The following is a 19,821-nucleotide window of genomic DNA, read 5'->3' on the forward strand; positions in this document are numbered from 1 at the left end:
GGTGAGATACTCCAAAACATATAATTGAAGGCATGATAAAATATATATATATATATATATATATATATATATAGTTTTGGAATCATAAATGATATAGGATAATAAGAATATGTCGATAAATATCTGATTCTCACATACTTTAAATCATAATCTAGTATACAAAATCAACACTTTAATTTCATCACATAATCACCATAATCATGTCAAAAATAATACATGAACTTCATCGCCATATACTCATATCGTCACTTTACCGTCATGTTATATTCATCGCTTACTCATCATAAAACCATCACATATATTCGCTTTATGTTCAACACCAAAAATCATCACAACATAAAGTATCATATAACATCGCAATTTATTATAAGTCATCAAATAAACTCAATTCCAAAAGACTCAAAGTAAACATAACCGACTCCATGAGATACGACTATGTTATGCATGTGGTACCAATTCGTCGCTTTGTCCATTAAGGAACATTGGCATAAAAGTCCATCGTCGCCTTGGCATAAAAGCCCACGTCACCTTGGCATAAAAGCCCTCGTCGCATATGCAATGTATGTGACTCGACAACACAACATCACAAACACGACACAACAAACAACATCATCATCGCACATCAAAATTTGGCATAAAGCCTACGTCGCCATATTTATCCACATCAAGATAAACATATCATCGCATCGCATGTCATCAAGTGTTCATTATGAATAAACCGTCGCAACATCATAACCAATCACATACAACATCATCAATTTAATCACTTAATTCCAAACATGGAAAAATAATCAAACATCAATAATCGTCGCAAAAGTCATTCACAATAATCGGTATCAATTATAATTATCAACACCACAATCGGATTGTCCATACGCGACTTAAACCAACTAAAACATAATTCGGTTCAACTTAACCGTCACACAACTTATTTCGGTTCGCGTCGTAAAAACTCGAAATCTTGAAAAACTAACCTCACCACGATGTTCTACACGTCAAAATTAGCTAGCACGTAAATTTTCGTTCAATTCAGAGAAACTTGCTCCGTCGCCAAAATTGCCGAAATTGCCGAAATTGGGAAATCGGAACATAATCGGGTTCCAAATTAAATCAGCTAACTTATGTCATATTTGTTTTTAATTAAATATAATCATATAACATGATATTTATGGAGATTGGCAAGAAACAGAAAGCATTACAGAAAATAGAAACAAGGCAAAATATAGAACTGGGAACAGAAAATGGAAACGGCAAAAATTAATGAGACGGACGCCCCACCAATGGAGGTGGGCGTCTCCCACCCTTTAAGAATGAGGAGAAGGGTGTCTCCACTCCAAGGCATGTGAGGAGATGGGCGTCTCCACTCCAAGGCATGTGAGGAGATGGGCGTCTCCCCCCTCACTGTGCATATACATTTTCTGTTTCAATTTCTAACGCAGTTACTTAAGAACAGACAATTTTCCATTTTCACAAACAGACCGTTTCTAATTACTGCAATTCTTATAACTCAGTTTCTATACCAATAATTCATCCATAAATTCAAACCCTAACATCAAATTTCCCCCAAATCCAACATATATTCATCAAACCCTAACTATAAGCATTGGAAAATCAAACCCCTTACCTCAAATGTTTGAATGATTCTTGATGATTTCAACCAACCAAACCCTAGCTTCTTGCTCTTGCTCTTGTTCCTCTTCTTCCTTCCAAGACCTCTAGCTCTCTCTCACTCTCTCTAAGTGTGTTCTTTGTGTTATGACATATAACAAATGGTGTGGGTTTGTTTATGGTCTTGCAAGACATGGCCAAAATTACCAACAAGCCCTTCTTAAAAAATAATATCTCCACTAATTATCACTAAATAATATAATTAACCCAACTAATTAAAATAACTCCAAATAATAAAATATCGGTCCGAATAATATTTTACCGAACCGAACGGAATAAAAACCGGTCTCTCAAAATAAATACCGGACCAAATAAAATAATTACCGGTCTCTCAAAATAAATACCGGACCAAATAAAATAATTACCGGTCCCTCGAAAACGTAGCCGGATATATTAACGGGTATATCGGTTAATATAAAAATTCTCGTCGCAAAAATAAACATCAAACGGTAACTCAAAAATATTAATATAATATAATATTAAATAAAATGGGGCGTTACAGTCACGATCACTTCCAACGAATCAAAGACAATACAAAGACTGCACGACTTGTTAAAAAAAACGAAACAAAAAAATTTCTAACTTGAAAAAAACTCTAAGTCGAAGCTTGAAAAAATTGAATGAAAAATGACTTAGGAAAAAATGAAAAGGAAAAAAAAAGGAATGAGAAGTAAGAACAAAGTCGTGTGGTCAAACACCACGACAATGCGAAGCCGTAAAGTGAGTGACTGCCATGATCGAAAGACTTTCGTGTTGGTCCATCAACCGTTTCAACTTCCTGTTGGAAGATGCAAATTCCTCTTGAGAGATGAATGCTCATATCAAGTCGACTGAACTTAGGACTGGAGAACATCATGAAGGGGGTGGGAACCAAAATATTTTGAGCCTAAACATCCATATTTCACCGTGAACCAAACCATGTTACAACCCTCAAAAGTCCTAACTGAAATAGGGCTTAGCTCGAAGGTATGCTACGACGAGATAGCGTTTCCTGACTCCCAAAAGATGTGTCACATGTCTATGTTTGTATCTTATGTACATTTTATCTTTCTTATAAAACAAAAAGATTTTCAAGCGTCGCACTCTAGCCAGTGAACTCGTTCACAACAGAGTTGTGACTTTATTTCATTCAGTGTTTTCAAACTTCAAGGCTTACATATTTTTTGCATTTTAATTGTCATTCTCATAATAAACATTTTTCTACATACAAAACAACTGCTTGACCTCAAAAGAGATTACACAATGAACATCAGTAAAGAGCTTAAGCTTGTCAAAGAAGAGAGACTTGATCACGACATTGAATTAGAAACCAATTGTTTCAAGAGAATCGATGAAATCAAAGGGCATGTTGCTAGAGACTCCGTTGAGCTTGGAGCAAGGTATTCTCCCAATAATATTCCAACAAATCTAGGTAAGTCACGTCGATAAATATCTTCAAAGTTCCAGCCAACCTAGGGCAACCGAGTCAAGGTTCAATCTCTCAAAGTTCCAGCCAACCTGGGGCAACCGAGTCGAGGTTCGGTCTCTTAAAGTCCTACAAGTCTGGGGCAAGTTATCTATAACAACACAGATCTATCAAAGTCCTCTCGAAGCGAATTTCTTCAAAAGTCTTACAGACTGGGGCAAGACAGTATACAAGGGGCATTTCCCCCTCTGCTAGGATTGATCAGGTTAAGTCCAGTCACAAGCTAAATAACTTGTGAGTTATAAGGATCCTTGTTCTCAACAGATGTCAGGGATTCATGTTCATATGGTTGACATTCCTCAACAGATTTTCTCCAAATCATATTTCCTTGTTGCTACGATCTGCTAGCTTGCTTGACCTTGCATCATTCTTTTCGGTTACCATACCGATGCCAATAACCTTACTAATTGTTTATTTCCGGTTACCATACCGATGCCTGAAACGCTTGTCAATTAATCTTACAGAAGCCTATCATCTTCTCCCCTGCATTGTCAACAGAATAATCATCGTGATTGGATGAATATCCTTCTTCTCAGTAGATATTGCTTTCCGAGATTTGTCTTCACCAAAGACTCTTCATTACCCTCAGTGGTGTCACTTTGAGACTCCTGCCCAGGATTTCATATACCCCCGACAGTTTAATCTTATCTAATACTTCTGTGGCCTCAACGAAGTTGCTCTAAGATTTCTCGCCCCAGAGTCATCTTATTATCTAGTAGAATTCTCTTATTCCCAACAAGCCAAATTTGTCTTCCCCATTGAGAGGTTGACAAGTTATTTCTCCCTAGCAAGTTGGATGGAGGATATTCCCTAGCGGAGTACTGACTAAGGGGAACCCTAATCCCTAATAGAGGTCTTTTTTCGAGTTTCCTTGCCCATGTTTTCTCGTTTACATCCAGCAACGCTGCTTTGCGATGCCTGAACCCATGTTTTCTCAAACCCACGGCGGGTTAATCTCATCCAAGATTTTTCTCTGACACCAAGAATTCATATATGGAAATTCTCCGTTCTCCCCCGACAGAGCATATTCTTGTTAAGGAAGTTCCCCACATAGTTCTTTCCTTATTTTCTCATCAGACTTATTCTCTCAAGACTTGCTATTTGAAGAGTTCTAATCTTCCCAACAATAGCATCTTAATAGAGGTTTCCGCCATCGAAGATTACCTCGTCCTCAACAAGAGTTATGTCCATAAGGTCTCTCTTCTCTAGCGTAAGATCAACAAGTTGATTCTCTTCGAGCAAACATACACAAATTCTAATGCCTCGATGGAATTGCTTAATTGGCTCGCTTCAAAACCATATATTCCCCAGTGGGGTTCTTTCAAAACAATTCAATCTTGTCTTCTCCAAAGGATCTTGAAATTTATTTTTGCAGATTCCCTACGAAGTTTATAATAGCAAGACAAACGTCTTGGGAATTCTATATGTTGGTGTTTTCCCTCGACGAAATCATGCATCATTACATAACATACATTTTCCCAGTAGTATTTCCAACAATCATGGGGTATTACTAATCCAAACATACAATACATACGCATTACATACATCATTGCATAAAGCATTTTGTCCTTTTTCTGCGAAGCCACTAAAAAGCTTCAAATCATTGGTATTCTTGAGAAATGTCGCTAGTTTCCTGAGAAATGGAAAAGCACGTTCTATCTCCAGGGTCGTCCATATTTTTCCAAGACCAAAAGGAATAGCACGTCCTGCGCCAGGGTCGTCCATGTTTTTCCCAAATCAAAAGGATAAACACATCTCATCGCCAGGGTCGTCCATGATTGTCCGAGTCGAAGAATTTCCTGTTGCTAGGGTCGTTCATTCATTTCATCCGGTCTATACCAAAGATTAGTTTCCAAAGGGTCATCTACTACATCCGGTCCATACCAAAGAGTCGTCCCCAAAGGGTCGTATATTGCATCCGGTCCATACCGAAGATTCGTCCCCATGAGGTCGTCTCTCTGCCAGTCCATACTGAAGAGAGGTCCGAGCCAGAAGGGTCGTCGCACAAATTTCCGAAGAATGAAACAGAAAAGTACGTCCCGAAGCTGAAGGATTTTCTAAGTGCATCTTACCGGTGAGAAAAACCGAAGTTACGTCCCATCACCGTGGCTACCTGTGCACTTAACCAGTCCATACTGAAGAGAGGTCCGAGCCAGAAGGGTCGTCGCACAAATTTCTGAAGAACGAAATGGAAAAGTACGTCCTGATCCTGAAGGATTTTCTAAGTGCATCTTACCGGTGAGCAAAACCGAAGGTACGTCCCATCACCATGGCTACCTGTGCACTTTAATAGTCCATACTGAAGAGAGGTCCGAGCCAGAAGGGTCGTCGCACAAATTTCTGAAGAACGAAACTGAAAAGTATGTCCTGATCTTGAAGGATTTTCTAAATTCATCTTACCGGTGAGCGAAACCGAAGGTAAGTCCCATCATCATGGCTACCTGTGCACTTTTCCAGTCCATACTGAAGAGAGGTCCGAGCCAGAAAGATCGTCGCACAAATTTCCGAAGAACGAAACAGAAAAGTAGGTCCTGATCCTAAAGGATTTCCTAAGTGCATCTTACCGGTGAGCAAAACCTAAGAATGTCCCATCACCATGGCTACCTGTGCACTTTGCCAGTCCATACTGAAGAGAGGTCCGAGCCAGAAATGTCGTCGCACAAATTTCCGAAGAACGAAACGGAAAAGTATGTCCTGAACCTGAAGGATTTTCTAAGTGCATCTTACCGGTGAGCGAAACCGAAGGTATGTTCCATCACCATGAATACCCATGCACTGTTCTAGTCCATACTGAAGAGCCGTCTGATAGGTCGTCTACAACATCCAGCCATGCTGAAGATTTATCCCGAATCTGGGTCGTCTATATTTCTTCTTAAAAACATCTACATTCTCAATCAACAATTCAGAAAAACTCATATTTCAAAGCGCAAATTTTCGAGTTCACTCAATATTCAATCCTCTTCCACCATGAACATTCAGAAGCCGACGTGTCTTCTCACTTATCAGGTTCAAGAAGATTGAATAGGGGTAGCTAATTGTTACTCGGTGAACTGACTTTTTTTATTTATTTTAATTTGAAATGTTGCGGTGCAAGAGTCGCCACCGACTTTTCTTTTATCCAAAGGAAATGTGAGAAAAGAATAGGAAAAACCTTAGAGATTTTGAAAATTGGGTTTGGGGGGTAGATTATGCGAAGGGAAGGTGCAAGCACCCTTCGCATCCATGGTTATCCATGGGCTCTTAATTTCTTAGCTCTTTGATGTTTGTTTTGTTTGAAAAGTGGAGGAGTGTTTAGAAAAAGAGTTTGAGAAAAAGTAGGGTTAACTTTGTTTTTAATCCTTGTACGAATGTTACACAAATTTTTACCTTTTGTTTGTTTGAATTTATTTTTAAAAGTGTGAGGTGCAAAAAGTATTTTAAAAGATGAGCAAGCGATTAAAAGTGACCTACCCTACTTTAGGTTTATTTCCTGCTATTTTCTATCCCTTTTGATTAATAAGACTAATTCACTATCGATTAATGAACAACCTAAGTGTTGGATATTATCGGGTCAATTCCGTTTTTTATTTTAATTTTGAACGTCCCAACTATGAGGAAGTTGGGAGATCAATTAGGGACCTAGGACTTGACTCTGCTGCTTATTTCTTGATTGCGACTGAGAGGCATACCCTAAAGTTTGAGAGTGTGTGAAATGATTATTTTCATGCCTTTTTTTTATCTTTTTGTTAGGTGAGCTATATTCATTTTTAATCTTGCCATACAATCCTAATTAACATACATCTAAGCAGTTATGGTATGCAAAAAGTAAAGTGCAGGAATATAAAGGTCCTACGCTATTACATATAAAGGTGTCGCCCGTGCGACCTATACAAAATATCTAAGATGCAGAAAATAAATTACAATAAGACTTTGCAACCTATACAAGATTTCTAAAATTTAAATAACGCGCATAAAAAAATAAAATCGAGAAGAAATGAGATGAGATATGAATAATTAGAGATGGAGAAGATTTATTCTAGAACTAAGATTAATATTTAGGAAAATAATTAAATTTGGAATTGTCATGAAAATTTTGATTAAATTAAAACTAGAGTCTAAAGGTTAATTAATTAATTACATGATTAATTTATGAAAGAGAAATTTGAATTGAGCGACAACTCTAATTACTATGTCCAATTAGGTTTTATTTGAGAAAAATATTAATTTTGATCAAAACCTAAAAATCCAGTATAAGTGAAAGTTTGGATTTAATTAATTAATTACAAAAAGGAAAAAATAAATAAATTAAAGAAATAAAATTGATTTTAATTTTTATGTGAAATTAGAATTAATATTGATTAGTTAGGGTTAGGGTTTTGATTATTTAGTTAAAGGTGAAATTATTATGAAAATATGAAGGAAATCTATAATATAAGAAAATTAATGGTTGTGGAAAAGTCAAAAACACCCTTATTTAGTTTTTTGCCACCACATTAAAATTGTGGTTTTTTGGTCTTTGCACCAAAAAGTTCTTAATTTTATTATTAAAATAATACAACTCTTATATTTTATTAAACTTATCAAATCTCTCTCCATTCTCTATTTTTTTATCTTTCATCACTTTCTCACTTCTTTCTTCCACAAAAAATATTTTATTATTGATATATATTTTTTATATACGAAAAATGATATTCTTGGTCGAAATATTTTTTAGTAAAAAATGATATACAGGAAAAATTTATTCAAAAAATCTATTATTGATCTAAATATTTTTATATATGAAAATTTAATATTGATCCAAATATTTTTGTAAATGATACCTAAATAAAAATAATATTTGTATACGGAAAAATTATATTACTTACGAAAATTGGTATTTATGATCTAAATATTTTTTATTTAAAAATGATATATAAAAGAAAAATCTACTATTGATCTAAATATTTTTATATACGAAATTTACTATTGATCCAAATATTTTTGTAAATGATACCTAAACAAAAATGAAGTTTGTATACGAGAAAAAAATTTATTATTGATCTAAATATTTTTATTTACGAAAAATGTTATTTATGATTCAAATATTTTTTATCCAAAAATGGAATAGGCCAAAAAATCTATTATTTTCTAAATATTTTTATATACGAAAATGTGATATTGATCCAAATATTTTTGTAAATGACACATAAACAAAAATAATATTTGTATATGGAAAAAAATCTATTATTTACGAAAAATGGTATTTATGATCCAAATATTTTTATTCCATAATGGTATACGGAAAAATAATTTACTATTGACCTAAATATTTTTATATACGAAATTTACTATTGATTCAAATATTTTTGTAAATGATACCTAAACAAAAATGAGGCTTGTATACAGGGAAACAATCTATTATTGATCTAAATATTTTTATATACGATAAATGATATTTATGATCAAATATTTTTGATCCAAAAATTGTATAAGGAAAAAAATATATTATTGATCTAAATATTTTAATATACGAAAATTTAATATTGATCCAAATAATTTTGTAAATGATACCTAAACAAAAATAATATTTGTATATGGAAATAAATCTATTATTTACAAAAAATGGTATTTATGACCCAAATATTTTTTATTCAAAAATGGTATACGGGAAAAAATTTATTATTGATCTAAATATTTTTATATACGAAATTTACTATTGATCCAAATATTTTTGTAAATGATACATAAACAAAAATGAAGTTTGTACACGGACAAAAAAATCTATTATTAATCTAAATATTTTTATATACGAGAAATGGTATTTATGATTAAATATTTTTAATCCAAAAATGGTATACGGGAGAAAATCTATTATTGATCTAAATATTTTTATATACGAAATAATCAATTAATTATCTAACTTTTTTCTTTTTTTTTTTAACATTTTTATTTAAAATAAATTATGTATCCAAATTCGTCTAACTGAACAATATTGAATATTAACGGAAACCTGAAGTTACTGATTAAAATATTTTTTATTAACAAGAACATGAAGTTACTTATCACAATATATATATATATATATATATATATATATATATATATATATATATATATATATATATATATATATATATATATATATATATATATATTGAATATTAACGGGAACATGAAGTTACTTATCATAATATTGAATATTAACGGGAACATGAAGTTACTTATCATAATATTGAATATTAACGGGAACATGAAGTTACCGATCACAATATTGAATATTAACGGGAACCTGAAGTTACTGATTAAAATATTTTTTATTAACAGGGACATGAATTTACTGATCACAATATTGAATATTAACGGAAAATTGAAGTTACTGATTAAAATATTGAATATTAACGGGAACATGAAGTTACTGATCATAGTATTGAATATTAACGGGAATCTAAAGTTGCTGATTAAAATATTGAATATTAAGGGAACATGAAGTTACTGATCAAAATAGTGAATATTAACGGGAACATGAAGTTACTGATCAGAATATTAAATATTAACGGGAACCGGAAGTTACTGATTCAAATATTGAATATTAACGGGAACATGAAGTTACTGATCACAATATTAAATATTAACGGGAACATGAAGTTACTGATCACAATATTGAATATTAACATGAACTTGAAGTTACTGACTAAAATATTTAATATTAATATGAACACGAAGTTATTGATCAAAATATTGAATATTAACGGAAACATGAAGTTACTGATCAAAATATTTTGAAATTAACGGGAACGAAGTTACTGAGCAAAATATTAAATATTAATGGGAGCATGAAGTTACTGGTCAAAATATTGATTATTAACGGGAACGTGAAGTTACAAAAGGCTATTTAGACACAATTTAATTTTGTTCCTTATTTTTTTTAGACACAATTTAATGTTAACTGTTCTTATTTTTTTCCACAAAATGTTAATTACTTTTAATTTAATTTTTTTCTATTAAAAAATATATATGTGAAACAAATGCGCGTCCCGTACCAGAACCCGTGCGAACGCACGGGTTTGTTACTAGTTTTGTAAAAAGATGAAAAAAAGCATAAAATGACAAGGCTGAGACTTGAACCCACACCCTTAGGCTATGTTTGGGAGATGGGTTTTGGAGGGGAAGGGAGGGGAAGGGGAGGTTTGTGGGATGATAAACCCTTGTTTGGGAGTTAAAAAAAAAGAGAGAAAGGTTTTGGGGATTTTTTAAAACCCTCCAAAGTCCTCATTTGACCCAATTTTAGAGTTCCCCCATATGGAGGGTTTTAGGGGATTTATGACTGAATTGACAAATTTACCCTCATAATTATTTCAAAATTCCAATTTCAGACATAACCCTAATCTCATGGATCAGAAACTAACGTCTCTCTCTCTGTGAAAACGTTGTCGTCGCCTCTCTCAACCTTCACGAATCCGGCGATTTCCGGTGAGTTTTTTCTCTCTCTCTCGCTCGCGATTTCTCTCACTCACTCGCAATTTCTTCTCTCTCACTCGCGATTTCTCTCGCAGAACAACAATTTGTCGGCTCTCTGCGACAATCCCTCACGAAAACGGTCTCTGCGACAATCTCCGGCGGCGACCTTTCTCTCTTACTCGTGAGCAACTTGCTTCTGGTACAAATCTCTCTCACTCTTACTTCTACCCATGTTCAGATTAGGAACAATTATGCTTTGCAAACCATAGTTTTATTGTCATTCTTCTTCTCACAATGAAGCTTTCTGGAAAAAAATGCTAATAAGAGGTAGCTAGCACTAGTTTTTTATGGAAACCATAGTTTTATTGTCATTTTCATAAACCATAGCTACTGATTTTGGTATTGGAGTATAAAATTATTTAAACATAATCACTTTTGTTTGATTGGATTTAGGTTTCAATTGTTAAATGGATCATCGAACAATTAATGCATTGAGCAGATGGAGAGAAAGACTACAAATGACTATTGTTCATGTTCTATGTCTTGTAGTTTATTACTGCATAATTAAAATTCGATCTCGAATTAGGATTGTTGATCGTAGTTTGACGCTAGAGAAAGAGAGAGTACGCGATAAGATAATGAATATAGTTGCAACTAGTGAAGGTCGGAAGATAATAAGAATGAGTCCTAAAGCCTTTTTGGACCTATGTTCTATATTACAACAAGAGGGCGGTCTTCGACAAACACAAAGGGTAACAGTAGAGGAACAAGTTGCTAAGACGCTATATATTCTAACTCACAATGTTAGAAATCGAGATATTCAGTTTTGGTTTCGACGCTCTGGTGAGACTACTAGTCGTCATTTTCATCGTGTGCTTAGGTCGATAATTGAGATAGGACGTACATATCTCAAACAACCAGATGGTTCACGCATTCCTGCAGAAATTCTTGGAAACAATCGATTTTACCCTTATTTTAAAGATTGTATTGGGGCAATTGATTGTACTCATGTTCGTGTAAAAGTACCATTGGCTCAAGCTTCAAGATATCGTGGTAGGAAAGACTTTCCTACACAAAATGTGTTGGTCGCATGCTCATTTGATCTAAGGTTTACTTATGTTTTTCCTGGATGGGAGGGCACTGCTTCCGATTCTAGAATATTAAAAGATGCTCTACGGAGAACAAATGGTCTTAAAATACCTAGAGGTAGTTAATACTTATTGATTCTTTCTCATTTAAATTTTTTCCTAGAAATGTTAGTAATAAAATTTTTATTTATAGGTAAATTTTATATTCTTGATGCTGGATTCATGTTGAGAAAGGGGTTGATTACACCACTTAGATCAACACGTTATCACTTGAAAGAGTTCTCCATCACAAACCCCCCTAGAACACCTCAAGAGTTATTCAACCTTCGTCATTCATCGTTGCGCAATGTTGTTGAAAGGGCTTTTGGGGTTGTGAAGAAAAGATTTCGAATCATCTCAAGTGGTGCTGAAGCGACTTATGGAGTCGACACTCAAAATTATATTATTCTTGCATGTTGCATCTTGCATAACTATTTGATGGAAGTAGATCCCGACGAAGACTTGATTGCTGAGGTAGATGAAGAAATTGGCAATCAAAGTGCTCCTCAAGCCAATCATGGACATTTAGAAGTAGACGAGGATGAACAAAACACGCATTTAGGGCAAATTTTTAGAAATTCTATGATTAATGCAATGTGGAACGATTACATAACACACGATTAGAGAAAATTTGTAGAAATTCTATGATTAGTGCAATGTGAAACATTACATAGTTGGTGGTTATTATGATGTATTTTGTCCGATTTGAATTTATTTCATTAGTAATGAATTCCTTTATATATCATCATTATTTCTCTATCATGTTTATTTTTCTGCAATTGTAATATATCAGGAATCATGTCAACCTCTGAAAGAGAGATATGGACAACGGATATGGACAATGCTCTTATTGATGCCTTTGTGCATCAAGTAAATGAGGGAAACAAAGTCAACGGAACCTATACATCAAAAGCGTATAACAACATTACAAAGGAGATGAGTGAAAAGTTTCAAAGGCCTTTTCAAAAGGAGAAGGTGAAAGGTAGATGGAAATTAGTGAAAAGAAATTTTCATAAATGTTATGACATTTTCAAGAACTTGAGTGGATTTGCTTGGGATTCAAACACACATCGTTGGATTGCTGAACCTGAAGTTTGGAAAACACTAATTGAGGTATGTTTTGCTTGTTAATTATGCCACATGGATTCTAAGCAATAATTATAATGAAGTATGTCATTTTGATTCTGAATTAATTTGTGTTATGTCATCAATTAATTGTTAAACTTTATGTGGGCTAATGGTGTAAGTTAGTTTCAAATTGGGATGTAAATTAGTTAGTTAGATTGGTTCAAAAATAAAATGTTAGCTACTGTTAGTAGCTAGTGTAGTTAGAAATGCAGGGCTGGTTTGACAGTTAATTAATTTTGATTGTATAGTATGGCTGTAACTGGGTTAATTAGGTTAGACAGATTAACCTTGAGCATGATTGTACTCTGAACTGGATATAGCTTGTGACTGTTTTGTAATATGTTTATTGAAAGTGTTATTTGTTTGTGTGATTCACTTTTAGCTGCACTGTAAGACAAGGATTTCCTGAAACTGGAGTTCCAAAAGAAATTACTGAATTAGTGAAAGATAGATATACACATGACCTGTTAAAACATTTCTTTCTTACTTCTGCTATTGTAACTTTTTACTTTAGTGAAACAATTATTCAAAATGGATAGAAGTAAGAAATCATGATTAATTTATCATTTTCCATCCTAGTAAAGAAGCATATGGTAGAAGTATGATTTCAAACTAGTGACTGATTCTAAAAATTCATAACCAATCCCAATATAGTAAAGAAGCATTGTATTGATGCTTCACTGGATTAGTAGTAAGAAATCATGATTAATTTATCATTTTACATCCTAGATTCATAGTATATAAGCATATGGAGAAACCTGTGATTGAGATATTGTTAAGTGTCAACTGTCAATACAAAGCTTGTTCGTTATATTGGGGTTGATTATGATATCTTAGAATCACTGTCACTGGTTTGTTGGCGGATTAGATTTGTTTTGGAAATGGCTGTTGTGTTTGATTTGTAGAGCCATGTCCATGACATAATTGAGAAACTATCCGATAAGTATTTTCATTGGTTATACTTTGGGATTGTAAAATGCAGGTAAAGAAATGCAAGGATGGTTTGTGTTGCCTGTCTTGTAAACCATCCTTATATATATGAATTATATTTGTTTTTGGGACAGGGACCAATACTAGTTGAAAATTAGGACCAGCAGTGAATATGATGATGGAATTGGCGAAAAAGAGGTGAATATGATGATGGAATTACTATCCTAATAGATTAAACTTAAAGCTAGATTCTATCATTTTTACACAAGATAGACTTAAACCACTATCACTGCTTTGGAGAGAACTTTATATCTATGATTGTTTCTTGTTACAAGTTACAAGGTTCACTGTTTAGACCTAACTTGTGATCAAGGATAATTATGCTTTGCAAACACTGATTACTCTGTTGTTCACTCCTATGTGTGTAATTCTTGTGTTTTTTATTTATTTGTGAGTTTATATCATGTCTTAAGTATTCTGTTTTCTCCATGCATAGTTAAATTGGTGGTTGTAAGTTTGGTTTGTAGTTCTCTTTCTACTATTTTTCTGTTGTGTTTCTGATTTTCAATTGATGTGCATTTCTCCAATTGTTTACTTTCATAACATTGATGTTTATTTCTTATTTGTAACTGGGAAAGGCATTGGAAGATGAGTTGTATGTGATTTGTGGGTGCATGACTAGATGATTGGTTTTATGTAGGCAAAACCAGAAGCTGCACAATGGATGACAAAACCGGTTCCTAATTATGACAAGTTGTCCATTGCTTGTGGAGATGATAGGGCCACTGGAGAAAAAGTTATGAATGATGAAGATATTCGACAAAATCATCCACTCAATCGTGAGTCAGAGTCCATTGAAACTAGTGAGCAAGCGACATTAGAGACTTTGCAAGAGGGAGGCAATGATCAAGATGTTACTTCTCCTGAGGTGCAAATTCCACAAGAACCTAAAGCTAAAAGATCTAAAAAGGCTCAAGATGAAGCTGAAATTGAAGGGATAAAATCTGCTCTTTTGACCATAGCGGATGCTTTTAGAGAGAGTACTGCATCTCATGATAAATATTTTAAAGAAAGTGTTGCTGCTTATGAGAGAGCTAACATCAAACTTCCAATTTCAGAAGCAGATGTTTGGAAACTTTTACAGGAAATGCAAGTGGAGAGACATATGCTCACTCCAGCATATACTTATCTTCTTGAATACCCTGAAAAGGTTAGAGCTTTACTTGGACTTCCCAAAGATATGCAAAAGAATTATTTAGTTGAACTTATGTTTGGTCAAGGTCGTCCATCAAGGTAATTTACCTATTGTTTTGAACATTTTTCCATATACTTACTAATTCTACTAAAAGCATATATGCTGATGATATGTTGTTATTTTGTTTTGAATATTGTAGGAATTTATGAGATGATGAAAAAGAGAAGTTTGAATATTGAAGTAATTTGTGGATGATGGAAGAAAGAAGTCGATATTATGTGATTGTTGCATAAGTTGTACTCGAATACATTATCTTGAATTGTAACTAATTTCGATATATGTGGTACTTATGAAAATTGTAAAAACTCGAATCTACATTGTGATTGTCAATTAAATTGATTTTAAGAAAATTTTAGTACATTTATTTATTTATTTTGGACTTCAAGAATAAAATAAGAAATATCGTCAATATTTTTATATTGAGAAGTTTATCAATTTTTTGTTGTATTTTAAATTAATAATGAAATAAAAATATTATAGTTTTTTTTAAATATTATAATTTATTATTATATCAAGTTTTTTCATATTTAAATGTATTTTAATTTTAATTTCATTTATTATATATGGTTTTTAATTTTATCTAAAAAAAATTACCACTTTTTTGTATTTTTCAAATTAATAATGAAATAAAAAATAACACATTTTAAAAAAAAATGAATTTTAATTTATTATTATTTTATCAAGTTTTTTCGAATTACATGTAGTTTAACTTTAAATTTTTTATTAGATATAGTTTCTAATCTTATTAGAAAAATTTATCATTTTTTGAATTTTTTAAATTAATAATAAAATAAATAATTTTATAATTAAAAAAATTAATTTATTATCATTTTATAAAAAAAAATCACATTTATATTTATTTTAAATAATTTTATTAGATAAGAACTATAAAGTAGAGAATACAAATTAAGAATTTAAAAAAAAGGATAAAAAGGTAATAATACAATAAAAGCCCTTCATTGTCTTTTGATTCTATTTTTTAAACTCCCAAACAAGGGAAGGGGTTTCCCTTCTTTCTCCTCCCCTCCCTTTCCTTTCCCTTCCCTCCAAAGCCTTCCCCTCCCCTTGTTTTAAAACTCCCAAACACAGCCTTAGGGAATAACACATAATGAGATAGTTATAAGTTAGTTATTTAAAAAACTAACTTGTTCCGCAAGTTTTTCACTTTTAGATAGTTAGTTAGCCAAACTTTCCTTTAATTGGCCTTTAGTTTACTATTAGTAATAAGTTATATGGAGGCTTTGATTATATGTTTACACCTCTAGGATGTAGAGTATGGACCTTCATTCATCTTTAAATATCTATTGACATCATCTTTTACAATCAATGAAGTTGTGTTGCTTTGTTCTTATTAATAAAATTACATATGTTACTAAAATGGCGAGTGCATGGTGGTTTTAAATATTCCCAACCATTTCCCCACCTTGAGATTTATATATCATTAACCTGCACCCGCACTCGACTAAAGTTGTGCTTTTACATCAAAGGTAAACGATTTTGGTTGGAGTCATACAAATTCAAATTTTACTATAACATTCAATATGAAGTGATTTTCACATGGACAAATCTTCCGCAAGGGTCTTCCCAAATCTAGAGAGTCATACGATGCTTTCATAATTTGCAAGGAGTAAGCCACTTTAAAATTTACAGGGATGAAACCCCTACGAAAACAATCTTGTTAACTCATACATTTTTCAGTTGAATTAAAAACTCATCAATATACTACATTGATTTTTGCAATGAACACACTCCTATAAAACAACAATATTTAAAAAAAATTATTTTTTAAACTATTGTAAAGACTTAAAGGTTCGCATAATCGGTAACTTTAATTTCCCATTCAACATTTACACCACACGAAATGAAAAAATTCCAAAAAAAAAAAATAATCTTACACCCAACATTTGCAAGGAATGTACCTGTTGCACCCCAAAATTTGTCCTCTTTATTTGAGCTATAAGTTATTAATGACGTTTATTTCGTCATTCCAAAATTGAAGAAAAATAATAAAGAGTTTTCATGGGTTTAAGAAGAAAGGCGTGAAAAATGGTTTAAACCGTGGAAATACGGGAAAATTCGCAAGTCATATTTGGAAGGTGATATGAGCTAAGTTCCCGCGATTCCTGACCGTTTCGACGATATCTACAACTTTCGTGTTCGGCTTGGAAGCCAATTCTTTGAGGAAGGTCGCCAGATTTGCAATTTACTTGAGGTTTCGTGGTGAAAAACAGTGTTGAATGTAGGGTTTCGGACCTCGGAAAATTCGTATCTCCTAATCCGCTCGCCGGATTCACTTGAAAATTTAACTGGAGCTCCGTACCATCATTACCAAGATTTCATATGTTCGGACCGAAGGCCAATTCTGCACGGAAAATTCCCAGAATTTTAAGGATCGTCGCGTTGTTCCGGTAAAAAGTGTGTTTTCGAGTATGTCGCGCCGAGTTCGAAAATTCATAACTCCTTCGATTTTTATCGTATGAAGTCCATTCCGGCGGCATTCTCTCGAAAATTTCGTTAGCTTCGTTTCTTCGTCACACATGCTTGTTCAGATTTTGAGCCGAAGGTAGGGTTTTATCGAGTTCTTTGAGCGGTACTCACAAAATTTTGCACAGTCGTATCAGATGAATCGGCATTTCTCGTCATTCAAACGGGCGTATTTTCTTCACCGCTTATCGGATTGAGGTGATTATCGCGGCGATGAGTCACAAATTTGGTCATCTTCATAGTGGCATTGGTTTCGTTCCGGAATTGAGAGCCGAACCGAGTTTCCTTAAAAACGAGCCAAAATAAGACGCATTCGCGTTGACAATATATAAACATTTTGCTCTTCACAAATCAGGGGAGGACTCTCATAATTTCAATTCACCAAAAAAAAATTCATAAACACTTTCTCTCAATTCCCTCTCAATTCTCTTGAATCAAAACCACAAATTACATAAATCTTTCATCAATATTCATCAATTTTCTTCAAGAATCAAGATCAACATGGATTGAAGGTCAAGACTCCGAGTTCGAATTTCCTCCTTCCTCTCTACATCTCGCGCGCCTCTCTCCTCTCCCTCTTGGATTTTGCTTTCGCATTCGTGTCGAGTTCGTGTCGTGTTCGCGTTCGTGTCGCGTTCGTGTTCGTACTTCGGTTTAGATCTTCATCCGGTAAGCCTTTGAACCTTGAATTAAGTGCTTAATTGTTGATGTTAACATGATTAGAATGTTAGATCTAGTTGTTGATGATGTTTAATTGATGTTGATGATGATTAAATGTTAGATTCATTGAAACTTTGCTTGCAATTGCATATCGATACAAGTTTGGTGCACTATGTGTTTGTTATAATGCTTGCATGAACTTGTTGTTTGGTAGTTAATGATGATGAGTTGAAATCTATGTGAATTGATGCTTAATTGTGGTGGTTTGATGTTCATAATGTTGTGTGAATTGATGCCAATTCGTGCTTGATAGTATCTTTGATTGATGCATGAGTAGATTGCTTTTGAATGATGTAATTTGCTGTTTTTTGAACTTCTGACTTGAAGTAACCGGTTACCTCATTTCAAGTAACCGGTTACCTGGCTATTTTTTGCAATTCTGACTTGAAGTAACCGGTTACCTCATTTCAAGTAACCGGTTACCTGGCTGTTTTTTGCACTTCTGACTTGAAGTAACCGGTTACCTCATTTCAAGTAACCGGTTACCTGCCTGTTTCTTCACGCTGCCTGACTGAGGTAACCGGTTACCATGTCTGGAGTAACCGTTACTTGCCCTGTTTTTCACTAAAATTTCTGAAGTAACCGGTTACCTCATTTCAAGTAACCGGTTACCACTGAGTGTGGGCAGATTTATTTCAACTTCAAAAATTCATATCTTCTCGCTCGTAACTCCGATTTGCATGTTCTTTATATCGTTGGAAAGCTTGTAAGATATACTATTTTGTGGAATAATTTGTATTTATGAATTTTGTGTTTTCCATGATGGTACTTTTGTCGGCTTCCGGTGTGATTTTTGCATGCTTATTCGCGTATTATCGTACCTTTTCCATGTTTGCTTTGTTCGGTTTTATTTTAGAATAGCAATAACGCAATTCCAATTGCGGTGTCTTGTTATCTCTAACGTGTATGCTAGTGTGCGAGGCTTTTGGACGGTCACCGATCGATGCTCATTCTATGAGTGTTCCGCTTTACTTGCGGGACACGATTTCATTCGCTTGCTTTGTGTTCTCATCCTGGAGACACATCTCTATTACTCTATATCTGCTTGTTTGGTTTGCTTGTTCCTCTTGCAGGTGTATTGTGATTGTGCTCGACGCGCGTGTCGATCTTTGTGTGCTTTCATGGCTAATCGGTGTGCTGACTATTTGCTTTTGCCTTGCTAGCTCGCTCGCGGGATTCTTAGTGTCTTCGCTTTGCTTCGCTTTAGTTTACGGATCATCATCCGTTTGGTATTGATCCCGTTTCATTTTATTTTTTCCGCACTTTATCGCTTTCTCGCATCATCCTTTAACATGAGAAGTAGGACCTAGACATGCATCTGGCCAAGCCCTCGAAAGAGGCTCTGTTTTTGTTGGTGTGTTTATATTTGTGCTTTGCGGCAGGGAGTCACGGTGTAATAAGTCCTATATGGCACTCCGTTAAGTCCTCATGGGAGGCATGCGGAAAGGGTTAGCAATCAACCCCCGCCTAGTCTCATCGAGTCTGTTCATTATGCGCACGCTACGCGTGGCTCGCTTCTGAACCTGCACAAGATCTTATTATCGAGTATGTCAGGAAAAGAGTTCATGTAGTCGGACCCCCGCCTTTCTTATAGCTCACGTTGCTCGACGTTGATGCTCGGTGTACGC

General features: G+C 34.0%; 2 protein-coding genes across 2 annotated transcripts; both read left to right on the forward strand.

The window, feature by feature from the left end:
• The first annotated feature begins 2,910 nt into the window (after positions 1 to 2,910).
• On the forward strand, positions 2,911 to 12,300 carry LOC131605995 (uncharacterized). Its single transcript, XM_058878283.1, has 3 exons — positions 2,911 to 3,079; positions 11,099 to 11,755; positions 11,831 to 12,300. Exons 1-3 carry the CDS (start codon positions 2,911 to 2,913, stop codon positions 12,298 to 12,300), a joined length of 1,296 nt encoding a protein of 431 aa, XP_058734266.1.
• A 171-nt stretch (positions 12,301 to 12,471) lies between these two features.
• LOC131605996 (uncharacterized) lies at positions 12,472 to 15,138 on the forward strand. The gene is made up of 3 exons (XM_058878284.1): positions 12,472 to 12,789; positions 14,435 to 15,027; positions 15,129 to 15,138. The coding sequence occupies exons 1-3, from the start codon at positions 12,475 to 12,477 to the stop codon at positions 15,136 to 15,138; spliced, it is 918 nt and encodes a 305-aa protein (XP_058734267.1). The 5' UTR covers positions 12,472 to 12,474.
• The last annotated feature ends 4,683 nt before the right edge of the window (positions 15,139 to 19,821 follow it).

The sequence above is a fragment of the Vicia villosa genome, linkage group LG5 (genome assembly GCF_029867415.1).
Source record: "Vicia villosa cultivar HV-30 ecotype Madison, WI linkage group LG5, Vvil1.0, whole genome shotgun sequence".
Taxonomy (NCBI): Eukaryota; Viridiplantae; Streptophyta; class Magnoliopsida; order Fabales; family Fabaceae; genus Vicia; species Vicia villosa.